Here is a 16,655-nt window from a genome sequence, read left to right on the forward strand (position 1 = left end):
GGTGGGTACCCACTCCACCCCACTTGGGGCCTCAGTTTTCTCCTTGGTGTTGGGAGGGTTCAGACCAGATTATTGAAAAAGTATTTACAATTCTAAGCCTCTCTGTTCTGTTCAAGGTACAGCAGATAATAGTCAATCTTGGGAAGGAAATATGTGTCTTAAAGATGCCATCCCAAGCCCCACAGTGCTCTGAACTTCATAAATTGGCTAAGTAATGTTAGGAAGGCAGCCCTGTGCTTATGTATGTTTAAATTTCTGTTTTAAATGTCAAAGCCATGGCTCACCCACCCCCAACCCCACACTACCACCAGTAGGAGGGAAACCAGAAGTATTCTTAGTTCTTTATACCTAAAGGTGAATGAAGGCAGAGAGAGAGCTAGCCTTGTTACAGGAAAAGCTTACTGGATTGGATTTCAGTTGTGGTTCTGGGCAGGAGAAGGTTTATGACTGACAGCAGATGGGGAGGATTCGGGCAGAGAGGGGTTTAGGGAGAACAGGAGGCAAGGATAGACAGATGTTTTGTTTTTGTACCACATAAAATGTCTCTAATACTAATAAAGAATACTGGAATACAGATGCCTTCTAGGAGTGCCCTCTCAATTTTTCCAATTGTATTGTCACTAATCTAAATGATGACACCAAGGTTTGCTGGAAAAACTGACAAACTCACAGTATGTTAGATGATTGTCAATTGAATGGGAAGCCCCTGTCTTATGAATACACAATGCCTGATGACCTCTGAGCCACTTGGTAGTCCACTTTTGAAGGTTGAGTTGTCTACCAATTTCTCAGAAGGGCCAGAACCAATCAGTTTCCCGAGAAAAGAGATAAAGGAACAGTGAAATGGGGTACTATCTCTCTGTAACCTTAGATTCCCAGAACCAAGCTACTTGTTCTTCAGCACTGAACCTAACCTGTAGCCCAAACAAGGTAATCTTAGCAAAACTTTTCACATTTAAAGAGTAAAATGAGGGCCTTGAATTTGCTACACAGGTAGAGGAGCATGACCTTGAACTCCTGATCTTCAGGTCTCCACCTCCCAAGTGAGGGGATTATAGGCATGTGCCACCATGAGCAGCTCTTTGGATAACTTTCTCATATTAGTCCTTTATTCACTTCATTGACCTCCTTCCTGTTCATCTGGCAGGTAATGAACTCTTCAAAGTCTTCAAGACACAGATTTTTTTTAATTGATAGGCCACTGTGACACATAGAGAATCACTCTCCCTTAATCAAGGCTATGTGATCTCGGGAGGGAAAAAATTTACTTGGGGTGGGTTGCTTTTGTTTGACAAGACTTCAGTGAGTTGCAGGAAATTCAACATCCACTTTTGAGGGCATTAATGGTGATTAGGTTCATTTTTTAAATTTTCTGGGTACTGATTGTGGGCAAGATATATTCACTGTGGGTCACTGGCAATTCCTAAGGTCTTAAGAAGGGATTTTCTTTTGCAGACTCTCTAGTCCCAAGTGAAGCCCCTCTTATGCTGTGCTCACCAGCTTTCCTGGTCCTTTTATGTGATAAATGAATCAATATTTTCATTTGTGTAATTATTATTTCATATCTGTCAATACTACTAAATTTTAAGTTTCCTGGGGCAGGAAATCTGTCATGGTTTGCTCTGTCCTCTACATCTAATCTTTGTCATGTGCATGAGGACAAAGTCGTTCTTTCCATAAGCACCTGGGATAGGCAATCTTATTCCACTGTCTCCAGAATAGAGTGAATTCCCAAACCGTTAAGTGTAAGGGATGAGAGCACCCCATTGATACTAATTTAGCTAATAGACAAGAAAGTTGGAGGATTCTGGAAGGAGTCTTAACAGTTCCTCATACAGTTCATTTCCATACACCACTATGTCATACAAGAACATATGCTAGCTGTAATGATTCGCCTCTAATGGAAATTTAATTGAAACTCTTTCAAAGATTTATTTTTACTACTTTTAATTATGTGTGTGAGTGCTGGGGCCTGTGGAGCCCAGAGGTGTCATATCCCCCTGAAACTGGAGATACAGGACATTGTAAGCTGTCCAACATGGGACATGGTTCTGGGAACTGAATTGAGTGAGAACAAAAGCAGGACAAACGTTTTGTTGTTGTTGTTTTGAGACAGGGTTTCTCTGTAGCTTTGGAATCTGTCCTGGAACTAGCTCTTGTAGACCAGGCTGGTCTCGAACTCACAGAGATCCGCCTACCTCTACCTCCCGAGTGAGTGCGGCACCACCCCAGGCAGTAGTACAAGTGTTTAATGGCCAAACCATCACTCCAGCCCCACAATAGCATTCTTATTATAAAATTGTCACACATTTTTTATCTTGCATCACGTGCTTTCAGTTTTTTTATATGTTCTTGTTCCTTACCTATTTGCTTTCCCCAACTGTCTATCCCCTTCTGCCATGGCCTTTATTAAATCAACATTCTCGCTCTTTTATCCAGCTATTGATAGTATTACACCTGTCCCATACCTTAAAGTCATAAATAATACTTTTTTTTTTGGTAATTCTGTCTAGCTTCTTTGGATGCCTATAGTCAGGAAGTTATCTTTGCTATCTAATCTCAGTTATTCATGCTATAGTATAGGCATGTTTTCTCTTATTCTGTCCCTAATGTGGTTGGGAAACAGCTAGTCAATATAGCTAAGCTGTCACTTTTCTTTTATTTGAAAACCTTCTGTCTCTTGATTACCACTTTCTCACACTTAAACTCCTCTTTAAACCAGCGATCTTAGTTCCTTAGTTTTGATAATCAGGTACCTCCAGTCCTAGGTTTACCTCTTGTTGGCTCTGAAAGTCTTACAGCCCAATCCTGACCCTTCACAATTCAATTTTACTTTGATCCCATTTAGCTTTCAACTGTCACCTGCTTTTTCTTTCTGATGAAGTCATGTCTCTCAAAGGAAAGCTACTCCAAAAAAAAAAAAAAAAAAGGAAAGCTACGTGGGGACCTTTGACCAATTTCCATGCCCACCTCAGTGGTATAGTACTCTTCTCTTCTATATCCAGGTTATCTTTTTCAGCCTAGAAAAATATCTGACATTTTCATGGGCCCTAGAAAGGAGTTTAGACCTGCAGTGCTGTGCACAGTTGTGTCTTAAAATAAGAATCATTCATAGTTCAGAAGAAGGATCTCAAAGGAGAAAAACAAAAAGCATCCCCTCAATTGTGTTTTTGTCTGTTTTTTTGTTTGTTTCTGTTGCTGCTGTTCAGTAAATAATTTACAAAACCAAATTTTCCTCCCAACAGGCTATACCCACTTTATCATGGTCCCCAGGACTAGCCTTTACACATTTCCATACTGTCAGGGGCTATTTTTAGCAAAGGATGACATTAAATGCTAGTTGCCTCACAGGCTTCAAACTTATCTCTTCCACTTGTCAGAATGTTGTTATTCCTTCTGCTTTGGACCTGCTGTCTACTCATGGTCTAGACATATGTCTAGGAGTGTGAAAACTATCTTCATGGTATTACCTGAAGGGTTCCAAGAAATCCTTTTTTTTTTTTTCTGGACATGTCTTCCTTTGACCTGTGTCTGATAATTAGAATTTCTTTCTTTCTTTTTTTTTTCTTTTTTGAGAAAAGGTTTCTCTGTGTAGTTTTGAAGCCTGTCCTGGGAGCTTGCTTACAGACCAGGCTGGCCTTGAACTCACAGAGATCTGCCCACCTCTGCCTTCAGACTGTTGGGATTAAAGGTGTGTCTCACCACCGCCCAGCTGATAATTAGAATTTCAATACTGAATATTCATTTCTTTAGCACACTTGCCATTCCTTAGGAAGTCTCTTTGCTATATTCTTCTCTCTTGGTAGTTCAGAATTCATATATTCATTACCATCACCATCTGGTTTCTACCTGACTCTCTGAGATAAGATCATGCATGACTTTTGTGCATTTCTCATTGCACCCTCAGTGACATTGAACCTAGAATATGAAAAATGTGTACTGAACACTTCTTGTTGAGTGAATCAGTTCATGAACTTAAGTGTGAATTCTTCAGACCACTTGTAAGAAAGGATGGTGGGTACAGGTGTCCAGGATAATGACTGGGGTAGAGAGCACTAGAAAATAAAGATGGAATACTGACCTTGAGCAATACCTTCCTTGATCAGTTGACCTGAGGCTGGTTCTTTTGCTACTCTAGCTCTCTCTCCCTTCCTGCCAATTTGAGGCTTCCCAACCTTTCTCAATCCTACCTAAAGGCCTTCATTTAGAGAGCATCTAAGAAAGAGTTTTTTTTTCTTTTTCTTTTGGTTTTTCGAGACAGGGTTTCTCTGTAGCTTTGGAGCCTGTCCTGGAACTAGCTCTTGTAGACCAGGCTGGCCTCGAACTCACAGAGATTCACCTGCCTCTGCCTCCAGAGTACTGGTATTAAAGGCGTGCGCCACCACCACCACCCGGCTAAGAAAGAGTTTTCTGTGGTGTAAACAAGCCTAAAATGACACCCTAGAGGGCTACCAGTCTTTTTCCAAGAAAGACATGAGCAAATTTTTTTTATTTTTATTTCTTTTGACATGAACAAATTTTACACACACACACACACACACACACACACACACACACACACACACGGTAGCACCCTGATACTACTCTGCTTCTGCTTCTTCTGCTTTTATTTCTTCTAAAGGGTCCTTGTAGAGATAGAAGCTAAGATCTAGATATGAAGCTACACCTCAGGTTCTTCAGGTTACCCTGTACTGTATACCTATGTTCAACCTTCTTGGTTACAGTAGTCAGTCATAAGACAGAGCTATCTTCCTGCTCCCATTCTCTAGATGCCTCCCTCTATGGAGGGATAGTCCAAAGTCCCGAGTAAAGGATATCAGAGTCCAGCTTGTTCTGAGTCAAAAAGGAACAGTGAGGGACAGTGCTAAAGTAAGCCTTTCTCTCCTGCTCCTAAAGCTTGGTAACTCTGGGTTCCAGTCCAGAAAGAATAAAAAGTGTTCTCACTCCAGGCCAGCCCCTTCCTACCAGGATCCCTGCGGGGCTGGCAAGCTTCTCCTCTCCTCTCCCAACCAGAAAGTCTTGCAGCCAGCCAGCCAGCTACTAAACACCTGCCAAAGCCAACCCATTCATTAATGCTCTGCTGGAAGCTGCCGCCATAAAGAGACTCTCCCTTCCTAGTTTGCTTTGGCACAAGCCAATCTCCACTAAGCGTAAGACCTTTCTCTCAAGGAGCATAACCTCAACTCAGTTTTTAAAAAGCTCACAGCCTGCAACACTTCTTTGTCCCCAGTCCTTGGTGGCAACTGTCTACTCCCCAGGGCCACACCTTCAACTTTTCAGACACTGGCCTTGGTGTCTGATAGCCCTATGTCCTTTACAGGGCCTTGCAGGAAAGGTAGACATTCAATAAATCCACAGTCAGAGCTCAATAAGTATCAGACCTTTGGTCAATAAATGATGGATTGATTAATTGAAGTGTTTGGTGGCTCAGTATAAGGTTGAATGAGATGCTGCCATTATTTATTTCTCTGTGCACCAGAGTAGGCAGATTAAGTACTCTTAAAACTGAGTAGTTCTTATGCTTCCCTTTTTCTTTTTCATCCCTTTCCTTTTTCCTCTACTACTATGAAGCAGGGGAGAGGGAGGAGTGACAAGTGCAAATATCGTGGTAAGGGTTTACAATTTTCCTTGATTCTGGCTGTAATGTGTCTTCATAACTTGGAGTGCCCAGATCTCTTGAGTCCTGAGATAATGGCCATGGGCTTGTTCAAGAACTCATGAGTACGATCTCTGGATGCAGATTATGCCAGTTAGTAATTTTCAAGTCACTTTTTAAAAACTTGTTTCCCTGCTTTTCTCTCTTTTTCTTGGACTAGAGAGCAGTCAGTCTCCTCAGTTAACCTCAGCCTGCAAGCCACTTACCTGGTGGCAACATCGTGGAACAGGCTGGGGCAAACACAAGGGAGGAGAAGAGCTACTGACTTAGTCACAAACTTGGAGTCAAAAGAATATTAGATTGATAGGGATATGTGTATTGTATATTGAGTTGTTTATTAGAATGTCAGAATCTAGCAACCCTAATTTTACTAGAGCTCAGTTGTACTAAGCTGGTAATGTAATTTTCTAAATAGGCAAAAAGAAAACCCCCAAACAAAACAAGATGAACCAAGCTAAAAATCATGGTGAATTTAGGGAGACCTGAGAACTATGAAACTTCATGGGAAACGGACTGGGAATTGGCATGTGAAGTGCATTTCTTTACATGGTTCTTCTAGCTTCAGGTACACCTTTCTGCCAAATATCTATCAAATTGGGGATCCAGAAACGTTCCTGACCTGATAATCAGATAAAAAAGGAAAGGGAATTTCTGAGACCTGTTCTGAAGCCCCTTCACACATCATTCCTTTAGTAGTGCACTATTGGGAAAAAGTAGCAGTACCCCTGCAAATGACTTCAGTCACACCAAATCCTTCCAGCTTGCCTGTCTGCTTACATCTACTTCTAAGTGTAGGACTAAAGCGACTCACACCTTGAAGTCTGGCATTTACTTCTGAGACAACTGTTTGCCTCACATAGGGAAGAGCAAGTTTTTCCTTGGAAAGTATGAACTTCATTTAAACCTGAAGCAGGCTTCTGAGTGCTTGGCCTTGAGGGAAGCCCACCACTGAGCAAGCAGAAGCTTGATGGCTCAGTAACCTGGCACTATTACATAAGGCACTGCATGAGATATGAGTCAGGGCCCTGAGGCTGGCACAGGCCCAGCCTAGTTTGGAAAGTGAGGCTAAACAGTAGTGTAGGAGAGGTGCAAAGGGGCTAAGCTAGAATGCAGCCACTGGATCCACTTCTCTCCTCTCACTTCTCACTCTTTTCCTCGGGGATAGTTGGAGCCAATTTTTGGTGGACACAACTCAGAGAAGTACACAGCTCAGAGAAGTAGGAATCCTTATCAGAACCCTGCATTGTAAGCAGCTGCTTACAAGAAAGTAGGTTGAATACGCAAGGCTATTTTGTGAGTAAATTCTTCCTTTGAGAAGGTCACTGTGATATGTCCATAGGCAGGGGACTGATTTCAGGCTTGGTCTATCTAAGAAATGTTACTCTCAAGAAAGGAAGGCAATAACATGCTTTGGTCATCACTAACTGAACCAGCCTGCAGTCATTGTTTTCTCTTGGACTAGTGTCTGCACATTGGGAACCTTCTCATTCCGTCTCTTGCGTTGGTTGGGACCTTACACCTCTTACAATGTTTCTAAAAGTTCAGTAGCTACTTTGGGGAAGATTCCTAGCCAGAAGGTACAAATGAACTTACTTTGATTGCTGATCAAATCATCTTCCTAGTACAGCATTTGAAAAAGCTTGCTTTCTGCTCCTAGTTTATCTCTATTCCAACTCCTTGATTAAGCTGGATTTCAGCATGGAAGACAGTAACTTCCAGAAGCCATTTTTTTCCCCTGGCTGACCCCTCACTGGGTGAAGTTTGCTAAAGGTGGGGTTTCTCTTTTAGTCCTACAGAGGGCCCCCACTAACCTAGGCAATTCCATGGAAGGCCTTGTCTGCCAAAGTTTTGGCATAAAATGAATCACTTACCCTTGCCCCATTATTGCAGGCATTGGGACAGCACAGTATGTCCTGAGTCATCATTACTCTCTTCATCTGAAAAGGAAATTTCATCTTTCTGACCCTTGTGGTCATGGAATGCTCTCCCTTGAGTACACTGAGCACACAAAGTACCCCTCCAAATGAGCCCAAGCTTTGGCCTCTTTCAGCACACTGGTTTCTCAAGGGCTCAAAAGACTATTGCATGATACCAACCAATTTGTTATGTAAACTCAGTCAGCCATGGCAGATTACAGCTTTGCAGTTATCTTGAGGGATGCCTTACATAAGAGGAGAAAGTTCAGGTAGGAGCAGGCTAATGATGAGCAAACACAGTGCAGTGGCTACCATCATGTACAGACACAGCCAACATCATTCCTCTCAAGAAATGGTTGGGGGCTAGTATTCTGTGGTGCTTCATCATTAAGGGGGCCCAGAGACTCCGGAAACCTTGGCCAGACAAATCTCTCTCCATTTATCTAGATGTCTTGGCCTTCAGGAGTGAGTCTGGAAAGAAGCCAACACTACCTGGAATTGAGAGCCTGTCAGTTTATCTGGAAGTACAAATATAAGCAAGGGTGTTAACTTCACTTAGAGAGGGAAAATAAGGTCACCCTGGAAAGAGTTATTTCCTAAGGTATGGAATTACATAGGTGCTCTCTGGGCTAAACTGACAAGAAGATAAAATTAATGCCTCATTCTGACCCTCTTTAAGGGCTGAACCTTCTAGGCAGACTTCTTGTGCTCTCTTGTGTCTCAGTGCCCCACACTAACGGCCCACCCAGCCTGGCCTTCCATGAATCCTGTACCCCCTATCCACTTCTATTTTCTAAACTTGGCTTTTCCATATCTCATTCACATTAAAATCTACTTCCTATGATCTGTCACCCTTTTCTCAGAGATGATGCAAAGAAGTAAATGACAGGTAATGACTATGAATACATGGTCAAAATTTTTGATGAAAATCAGTGAACAATGACATTCCCAAACAACTGCAAATACCCGAAATACCAGCTACTGCAGTGTGTACTTGTATAGTATTAATAGCAGAATTCTTCATAATGGCCACACAAAGTAGAAACAATCCATGTCTGTTGACAGATGAATGCATAAACAAAATGCATTATAGCAATAAAATGGAATATTATTCAGTCATGAAAAGAAGTGAAGTACTGTTACATGTTACAACGTGGATAAATCTTGAAAACATCATGAGAGTGAAAGAAGCCATACACAAAGGGTCATAAACTGCACACTTCCACTTATATGTAATAACAAAAACAAGCAAATCTATAGAAACAGAAAGTGCCAGGTTATTGGGGATGGGGGAGAGGAGAGACTGAGTATGTTACTACTTAGTGAGTAAAGTGGTGAAAATGGTAAAATTTACATTGCAAATATTGGAGCACTAAACACATAAAATATATGTGTATGCACACAATATATATGGCACAGAGATACTCATGTAATGGTGGTAGTAGGGCACTGAGCTTTCTCATCAGCATATGGACTGGCTTCCATGTACCAGCCTGCCAGTACATGCAATTCACATCTGTGCCTTGGCAAAATGACAATTTCTTATATGGTAGGGTTCTCATAAGGTATCCAAACCCTTAATGTTAAGTTTGCAAATGCATTTGTGTTTTTAATGGAGGATGTCCCTTAATCCTAGAGTGCCTATTTTGTGTCAGACTACTAGACACTTGGGAAATAGTTATGTTAAATTACTTTAGGCCAAGGAAGGACTTTTGATGCCTGATACCAAAAGCAAAAATCACAAAAGCAAAGAATGACAGGCTTAACCACATAGAAACTCAAAACCTCTCTATGACAAAGAATCCCGTCCTTGAAATCAAATGGTAAATTAATTGACAAAGGGTTGCAATCTCTAGTTCAGGGTTTCTCACGGTGTGATCTACATATCACTGATGCTATAGGAGAGGAGTTACAGATGGTTCAGATTCAAAGACAGACTTGAATCTTAAATAGTATGAAATATTTTTTGAAAAAAAAAACCTGATGTCTATATCTAACTCTTCCTCCATGCTAGTACCTAACAAACAGCTCAACAAAGAATATTAGATGAATTAGCATACATCAAGCAATCAGAAATATTTAATATTATTTCCTAAGATTTGTGTATTAGAACCCGTTGGTAGCAGGTCAGCTTATAGAATATAAGATATCCTATATTATATATATTATTTAGATAGAATCCTAAAAATTTTGGAGCTGAAGGGAATTAAGATTTAGGTATTTGGGATGACATTGAGCAGGTATGCTCTGGGACCAAGGGCAATATATGGTTGATTTTGGATGGGTGTGGTGGCTCATACCTATAATCCCAGCACTTGAGAGGCAGAGTCAGAAGGATTGTATTGAGTTCAAGACAAACCTGGGCTATGCTGAGTTCCAGGACAGCCAAGATCATTGAGTTCCAAGCCATCTTGGGCTGTAGTGTGAGACTCTATGTCAAAAAAAAAAATCTTAGCCGGGCGGTGGTGGCACATGCCTTTAATCCCAGCACTCGGGAGGCAGAGGCAGGCGGATCTCTGGGAGTTCGAGGCCAGCCTGCTCTACAAGAGCTAGTTCTGGGACAGGCACCAAAGCTACAGAGAAACCCTGTCTTGAAAAACCCCCCAAAAAAATTAGAAATAAATCTGTGGTTATAAAAACAGCAACCATAGAGCAGAATATTCCCAGTTGCTGGGCGGCGGTGGCGCACGCCTTTAATCCCAGCACTCGGGAGGCTGAGGCAGGCGGATCTCTGGTCTACAGAGCTAGTTCCAGGACAGGCTCCAAAGCCACAGAGAAACCCTGTCTCAAAAAAAAAAAAAAACAAAAACAAAAAAGAATATTCCCAGTTACCATGTCAGTTAGCTACACCTTGCAAGCTTGGTAATTAAATTCATTCAAAATTTTCATTTAAGAAGGTTTATGTCTGTCTGTCTGTTTGTTTTAAATACTGCATATAAACTGGAAAATTCAGCTAGTTGTCCAGTGTACACTGTTTTTATCCTAAACTTTCTAGTATTCAGAAGCATAGACAAATGATAAAATGAAGTCTAATAATAGTGACCAACCATCACACTTTCCCTGAGGCTGTCCAAGTTTGATCATCAGAGTCCTGTGTCCCATGTAGGAGTAGAATAGTTGGACATTTTGATCACTTAGAAAATTTCTGGAATAACATTTTTTCTTTGCTTCATAGAAACAATTTGTGTTGTAAGCACCTCTTTAGTGTTAGTTAGCTAGTTATGTTTTTTAGACATTCAGTAGACTCCATAATCCATGATATCAGTTGGAGTTTTGGTATTGCTCTTCACTGTGAGACAGGGCAACTTAAAATTTCCAAGCATCAGTTTCCTTCTTATAAAAGTGAAAATCGGTGTTAATAATATCAGTTTTGTTGGGTTGGCATAAATACTAAATGAGATTATGCAGATACTATTCTTGGTATGTATTATAAATGAACAATAATTGTTAGCTATTAATCCTCTCTAGTTATTAATTACATTACAAAAGATTTAAGGGGTGGTGTTTAAAATACCAAACTATTAGCTACCACATGTGATTAAAACTAAAAAAGAAAAATCCACATTTAAACACTAATAAGGATTTTCTAGCACAAGATTAGTTTTGGGGCTGGAGAGATGGTTCAGTGGTTAAAAGTGCTTGGTGCTCTTGCAGAGGAAATGAGTTTGGTTCCTAACACCCACATCAGGTAGTTCACAACCACCTGTAACTCCAGCTTCAGGGGTTCTGATACTCTCTTTTGGCTTCCATGGGTACCTGCACACACACACAAACACATCATCAATAAAAATTTTAAAAACCTGCTTTTAAAAAGGTTAAAGTTAAAATAAATAAATAAATAAATTGTATCTAACAATTACAAAAAAAAGGTTAAAGTTGTGAAATCTTTACCTCAGAGTACACCAACAATTAAGTAGTTATTCATAATCACCAGAACAAAACAAGAACACCTTTAATGAATACTGGCTACATAAGGTGAAACCAAGGAGAAACCAAGCAAGTAAAACGCAGTCCTACCCTCAAATTGCTTACACTCTTTGTTCCAAGAAAATCCAGTCCTAAACTGGGAACTAGGACAGACCAATACCAATGAACCAGATATAAATCAAGAATGTGCCAAGTCTTCTTCCAGAGAATGTTGGAGGCCTTGAAATAGCAGAATAGGCTACAAGGTAAGAGGCAGAATCTCCGGTAGGAATTGTTGCCTTGAAAAATGATAGTGGAAAACACACTCACACAGAGATCTGAAATGTCTTATTGTGAACTGGAACAGGAGTAAAACTTGTGGCTGGATTATACAGGTAGAAACCCAGGGAATCAAATGAATCAAGAAAGGAAATATTCATATAGAAGACTGTTCAGCCTAGACATTGGAGAAGACCCATAACCAGCAACAATGTTCTTCTAGTTTGCAAAGAACATGTCATTCTGTGCAAAGCCTTGACTGAATCTAGGATCTGGATCTCCAATACCAGTCATTAAGGAAAGAGAGTGATTTATCCTGTCATAATTATTAGGTTCTTACCAAAGGATTCTGTCACTTACTACTGAGCTTCAAAAAAGCCTGGTAGCCTTCTGGCTTTTTCTGAGATAGCAGCATAGAACACTGACTGAGTTGCTCTGGTGCCAGAAGGCATTGTGGTCAGGTGCATATCCCCTACTTTGTTCTTTTCTCTTATACAGTGCCTTTAATATTCCTCTTCAGTAGCATTTTCAGGTTTTGCCAAGAACTAAGTACCAAAAACTGTTGTTAGTGGGTGACAAAGGAGGTCTTTCAAGAAACCCAGGGAATCGGGACACTACAGAGGTGTGACACAAAAACTCTGCAAATCTCAGCAAATCTCTGCAAATGTCAGCCTCACACTTCATTTACCCAGGTCAGACCCTCCTAAGGCCTCTTTTTTTTTTTTTCTAAACAGAAATCACCCTCTCACTTCACCAAAGACCTAGAAGAGCCCTTGCTTTGCCAGTCAAAGCAAATGCAAGTGCTGTCTCCAGGTTTCTCCCCAACTCTCTAACTGAGCTATGCCAGCAAGCAGATCATTACCACCATGACGAGCCAGTTAAGCATTGTGCTCTACAGGATTTCAGTGTCTGTGGGCTAAATACACTTGTAGTAGTATTTCATGAGAAATGAAGATTCTCTTGAAATCTATTCTGTCTATAGCTTGGCTTTATTTTAGACCATGAAATAATGTGATGCCTAATGTGAAATAAGTAAGAAAACTATTGAAAACGCCTCAGAGAAACAACTTGATATAACAACATTAAGACAAGCAGCCTTGCTTATCCCCCACCAGGAATCACTGTGGCTAGAGTGGATGTGTATTGGGACAAAGGAGGTAAACACATTCTTAGCGGTCGACAGGAGTGCCTCCTGCATTTCTTGGTAGCTTTTAAGATATCCCATTTGAGTTTTACTGCCATGCAAGTAATGCATGAGTATTCAGCATTTCTTTGGGCATTTCATCACTCTGGGCACACCATTTGCCCAAAGATAGAAAGTGCCATACAGAGAGCAGGAAGGTAAGAGAACTTGCTCAGGGTCATACAAAAAGATAGAAGCATAACTTGTACTACCACCTAGGTCTCCCCCAGCAGGGAATGTCACTCTTACATAACCTGTGTCATTGAGCAACAATAAAATCCACCCCAGTGTGCACGGACACACATGCACACAATGCACGTGTGCATGCACGCACACATAAACACACATATACACACAATATCTCTAAGAACACTACACCTATAGAAGGGTTTCCTGAAGTTCCCACCTCTAAATTATCTGAGTCTTAAGTTATTAATACCAAAGTATCTCGTTGTTGGGGATAGCAGATGCCCTGGGCATTCCCATTGTGTTTATCTCTTCCCTTCTCCCATTCTTTCCTTCAGGCTTTCTAGAAAATCTGATACACACTCAGACAACACGTCTACATGGATGTGGATTCATCCATCCTCCTGCCATACAGGTGCCTTGAAGTTCTTAAAGTAATAATCCTAAACCACTTTTTCTGGGATTGCTTTTCACTTGCATTCAAAATGGAAGGCTATAACCTACGGAGTGGGCCAGTACTCTCCATCCCGAATCTCAAAAGTTCTCACGGGTTTCTATTTTTCCCATCCCTCATCCTGGTCTTCCCCCATCAGAAGCCTAATTTGTTCATGGTGTTCCGCTTGTCGTCATTGTCAATGCCGCCCAGTTTCAGTTCCATTGAGTAGGGTGGAACTCAAATTCCAAGAGAACTTCAAGGCAGAATTGTCTGAAGGACTGCAGAAATTCCAAGAGGGGGCATCTACAACTACTTCCAACCCATATGGTGTCACCCCATCTTCCGGGCCCTAGAATCTGCGAGCCTTTCCAGGCACCGTTCAAAATGCACTCGCACCTGCTAAAATTCCCTGAACTCCGCGGGGCTCTAAGCTAGCCAAAAGGATCAGCTATGGTCGCCTACGAGTCTGCCGCTCCCCCAACCCACCCAGTGCCCCTCGGGAACTTCCTGGTTGGCCCCCTGGTCAGAGGCCAAGATCCAGCCTAGGCCGGTGTCAGCAGGATCGTGTTCCCAGGCGTTCGGGCCGGCTACCCACCTGTGGAAGAAGAGCAGAATGGAGAGCATGGTCTGGTCGATGTTGCGGTTGCAGATGCCCTCGTTAATCAGGTAGCAGGGGTCCCGCAGCACCGGCTCCAGGGAATCCTGCCGCATTATGCTGTCGAGCTTGTCGGCGTTGAGGTTCTCGAAGATCAGCTTCTCCTGCAGCTGCCGAAAGTTGCTCACGGTGGGGCTGCCCGGGTTCTTGTCCCCGGGGCTGCCGCTCTGGGCATCGCTCCGGTTGGCCAGGTCCAGGCAGCAGTTGCAGCAGTCGAGACCGACAGGTGAGCGGCAGTCGAGCTTGGACTGGGCCATCTTCTTCTCAGGCTTGGGGGTTGCCTGCTCGGCGGCGGCGAGGTCAGGGGCGGCTGGCAGGTGCGCGCCCGCCGAGCTGGCCTTTTCGGACTCCAGGGTGCCTGGGAATGACAAGCTGCGAGGAGAGTTGGAAATTAGCGCCTAAAAAAAGCCGGGCCACCTTCGGCGCGGGCCCCCTTCTGGCTGGAGCGCTCAGGGTGCGAAGAGAAACAGCTGGACAAACAGCTCCTCAGCGGATCCCTTGGGCTCACTTCCTCCTCCTCCTCCTCCCCCTTGGTCTGGAAGCCAGGGCCGCCCCCCCCCCCCCGCTCTTACCCCCCTACCCCGCCCCCCCGCCGCCACCTCTACCCTCCTGCCCCGGAGGTGCCACAGGCGGGCCCCCCGGCGCAGTCCTAAGTTTCCCAAGTGCGAGCATGGCTCCAGGCGGACCTGCCGCGGGCAGGAAGGGCGGGCAGAACGGGTGAGCCGCGGCGCGCCCTCCCAGCCTCCGGCCTCAGGCTCGCGGGCTTCGCTGACCGAGCGGCGGCGGCGGCAGGAGCCCAGAGCGAGTGGGCGAGAGAGCCGCCAGAGCCTGGGCGTCTGCACCGGGCCGTGACAGCACGTAAATGAGCCCCGAGGGGCAGGCGGAGAACGGTCGGCCGCCGCCGTCGCCTTGAGGGGGCCGACCCCCTCCCCCACGACGCGCCGAGGCGCCCCCCATCCCCAGTCCCCTTAACGCCCACGCGGTCGCTCACACCGTCGCCCGCCCGCGCTCCTGTGGAGGAGCCCGCCTCAGCCGCTTGGCGCTGGGTGGTTCGGCGCTCAGCGCCTTAAACGTCCAGACCTCCAGGAGCGCGCGCGCGCCGCTCTCCCCCGCGAGAGAGGGAGAGAAGGGGGGTGGGGGGAGCGAGCCGCCCCGGCCGCACAGGTCTCCCGCTCGCCGGGAGGGCCAATGGTGCCCGTCCCGCTGCTGCCCGGGGCTCCCCCGACAGGACGGCCAGAGGCGCTCAAGGCCTGAGGTGACAGGGCCTTTAAACGGCCGCCGCCGCGCCGCTCTGCCCGGCTGAGGAGAAGTGCTGAGGGAGAGCTAAGAGCCCCGGCCTCCTTGGCGAGCGACTCCGGAAAGTTCCAGAAAAACAGCACGAGTACCTAAGCGAATGCCCCGACTCCAAACTCGTTAAAAACACGCCCGGACTCTCGGTGCCCGTCTCACCTCACTCGGCACCCCCTCCGGTGCTCCGTCCCGCCGCCCGCGCCCCACTCGACGCCATCTCCCCTAGGTCCCGCTGTCGCGGCGGCCACGGGCTTCCCCGGGGCCTCCCCTGCTCCCTCACTGCCGCCGCCGCTCAACTCGCCCGTTTCTTCTCCCGCTCTTTCCGCTATGTCTGTCATTTAACGTCTCCCCAAGTTTCTTTACCCGTTTCTTCCATTTCTCTCCCCGTTTTCCCTTCCCCTTTCTCGTATTTCCTTTCGCCCCTCTTATTTCTGGCTGCCCCTCTCTTTTTCTCTGATCCTGCTTCGACCCCCTCCCCTCTTATTTCCTTCATTTTATTTCCTCGTCTCCCCACTCTTCGCCCCCCATGTCAGCACTCCCTCTTTCTCCTCACTCATCTTTCCTGTTTTTTTTAACCCCCCAAACTTGTTCTCCCGCTTTTCCGAGCCCCCCTACCTGCTGCTTCAGGTGATCTGTCGCCTTTGCTCTTGCAGAGACTTCTGCACAGCCGCCTGCACGCACAGTCAGAGAGGAGTGATGCGTCCCGTAATGGCGGCGGAGGGATCTGGGAGAATAAACCTCGAGCGGAGGTATAGCAAGAGGGCACATATAGGGGTCACTCTGGTGCCCTGGGTTCAAGCCCCTGCTGTCGACGTGAGCTTCAGGGACGCGCAAGCTGATCATGCAGGACGCCTTTCAGAGTGTCTGGGAACTTAGAATATGTTGATTGTGAAAGACTGAGCAATTATTGATTCTTGGGAATTTTTTTTTAAAAAGTCCACATTATTCAGTTTTTGTATAAAACTCAAATTTCTATTCAGTCCAACTCCCTTACAACGCACCCCCACCCCCGCCCCCTTCATTCTCTTCATTCATTAACCCCAGGCATTTGAAATCGAGCAGTATATACTGCCATCTTCTGCCCAAAACCTGAACTATGTTCTCTCGGTGCCCGAGGTTCAGCGCTGTGAGGAGACACTACAGGTGCC

The 16,655-nt window shown here is 44.6% G+C and overlaps 1 protein-coding gene across 5 annotated transcripts in view; it reads right to left on the minus strand.

Annotated features, from left to right (window-relative positions):
* Positions 1-16,382, minus strand: part of Tsc22d3 (TSC22 domain family member 3) — a 69,544-nt gene extending 53,162 nt beyond the window's left edge. The window contains exons 1-2 of one of the 5 annotated variants that reach the window (XM_050124000.1): positions 16,123-16,382; positions 14,158-14,589 (exon numbers count right to left, since the gene is read on the minus strand). In XM_050124000.1, coding sequence (XP_049979957.1) covers positions 14,158-14,474 — 317 coding nt within the window. In that variant the 5' untranslated portion in view covers positions 14,475-14,589; positions 16,123-16,382. Of the gene's footprint in view, positions 1-14,157; positions 14,590-14,903; positions 14,928-15,208; positions 15,423-15,666; positions 15,909-16,122 lie in introns of those variants that run through there. The other 4 variants (XM_050123997.1, XM_050124001.1, XM_050124003.1 and 1 more) reach the window with 4 other exon arrangements.
* Positions 16,383-16,655: the final 273 nt, after the last annotated feature.

Source organism: Alexandromys fortis, unplaced genomic scaffold (genome assembly GCF_014885135.2).
Source record: "Alexandromys fortis isolate MF-2015 unplaced genomic scaffold, M_Fortis_MF-2015_v1.1 scaffold_195, whole genome shotgun sequence".
NCBI classification, from domain to species: domain Eukaryota; kingdom Metazoa; phylum Chordata; class Mammalia; order Rodentia; family Cricetidae; genus Alexandromys; species Alexandromys fortis.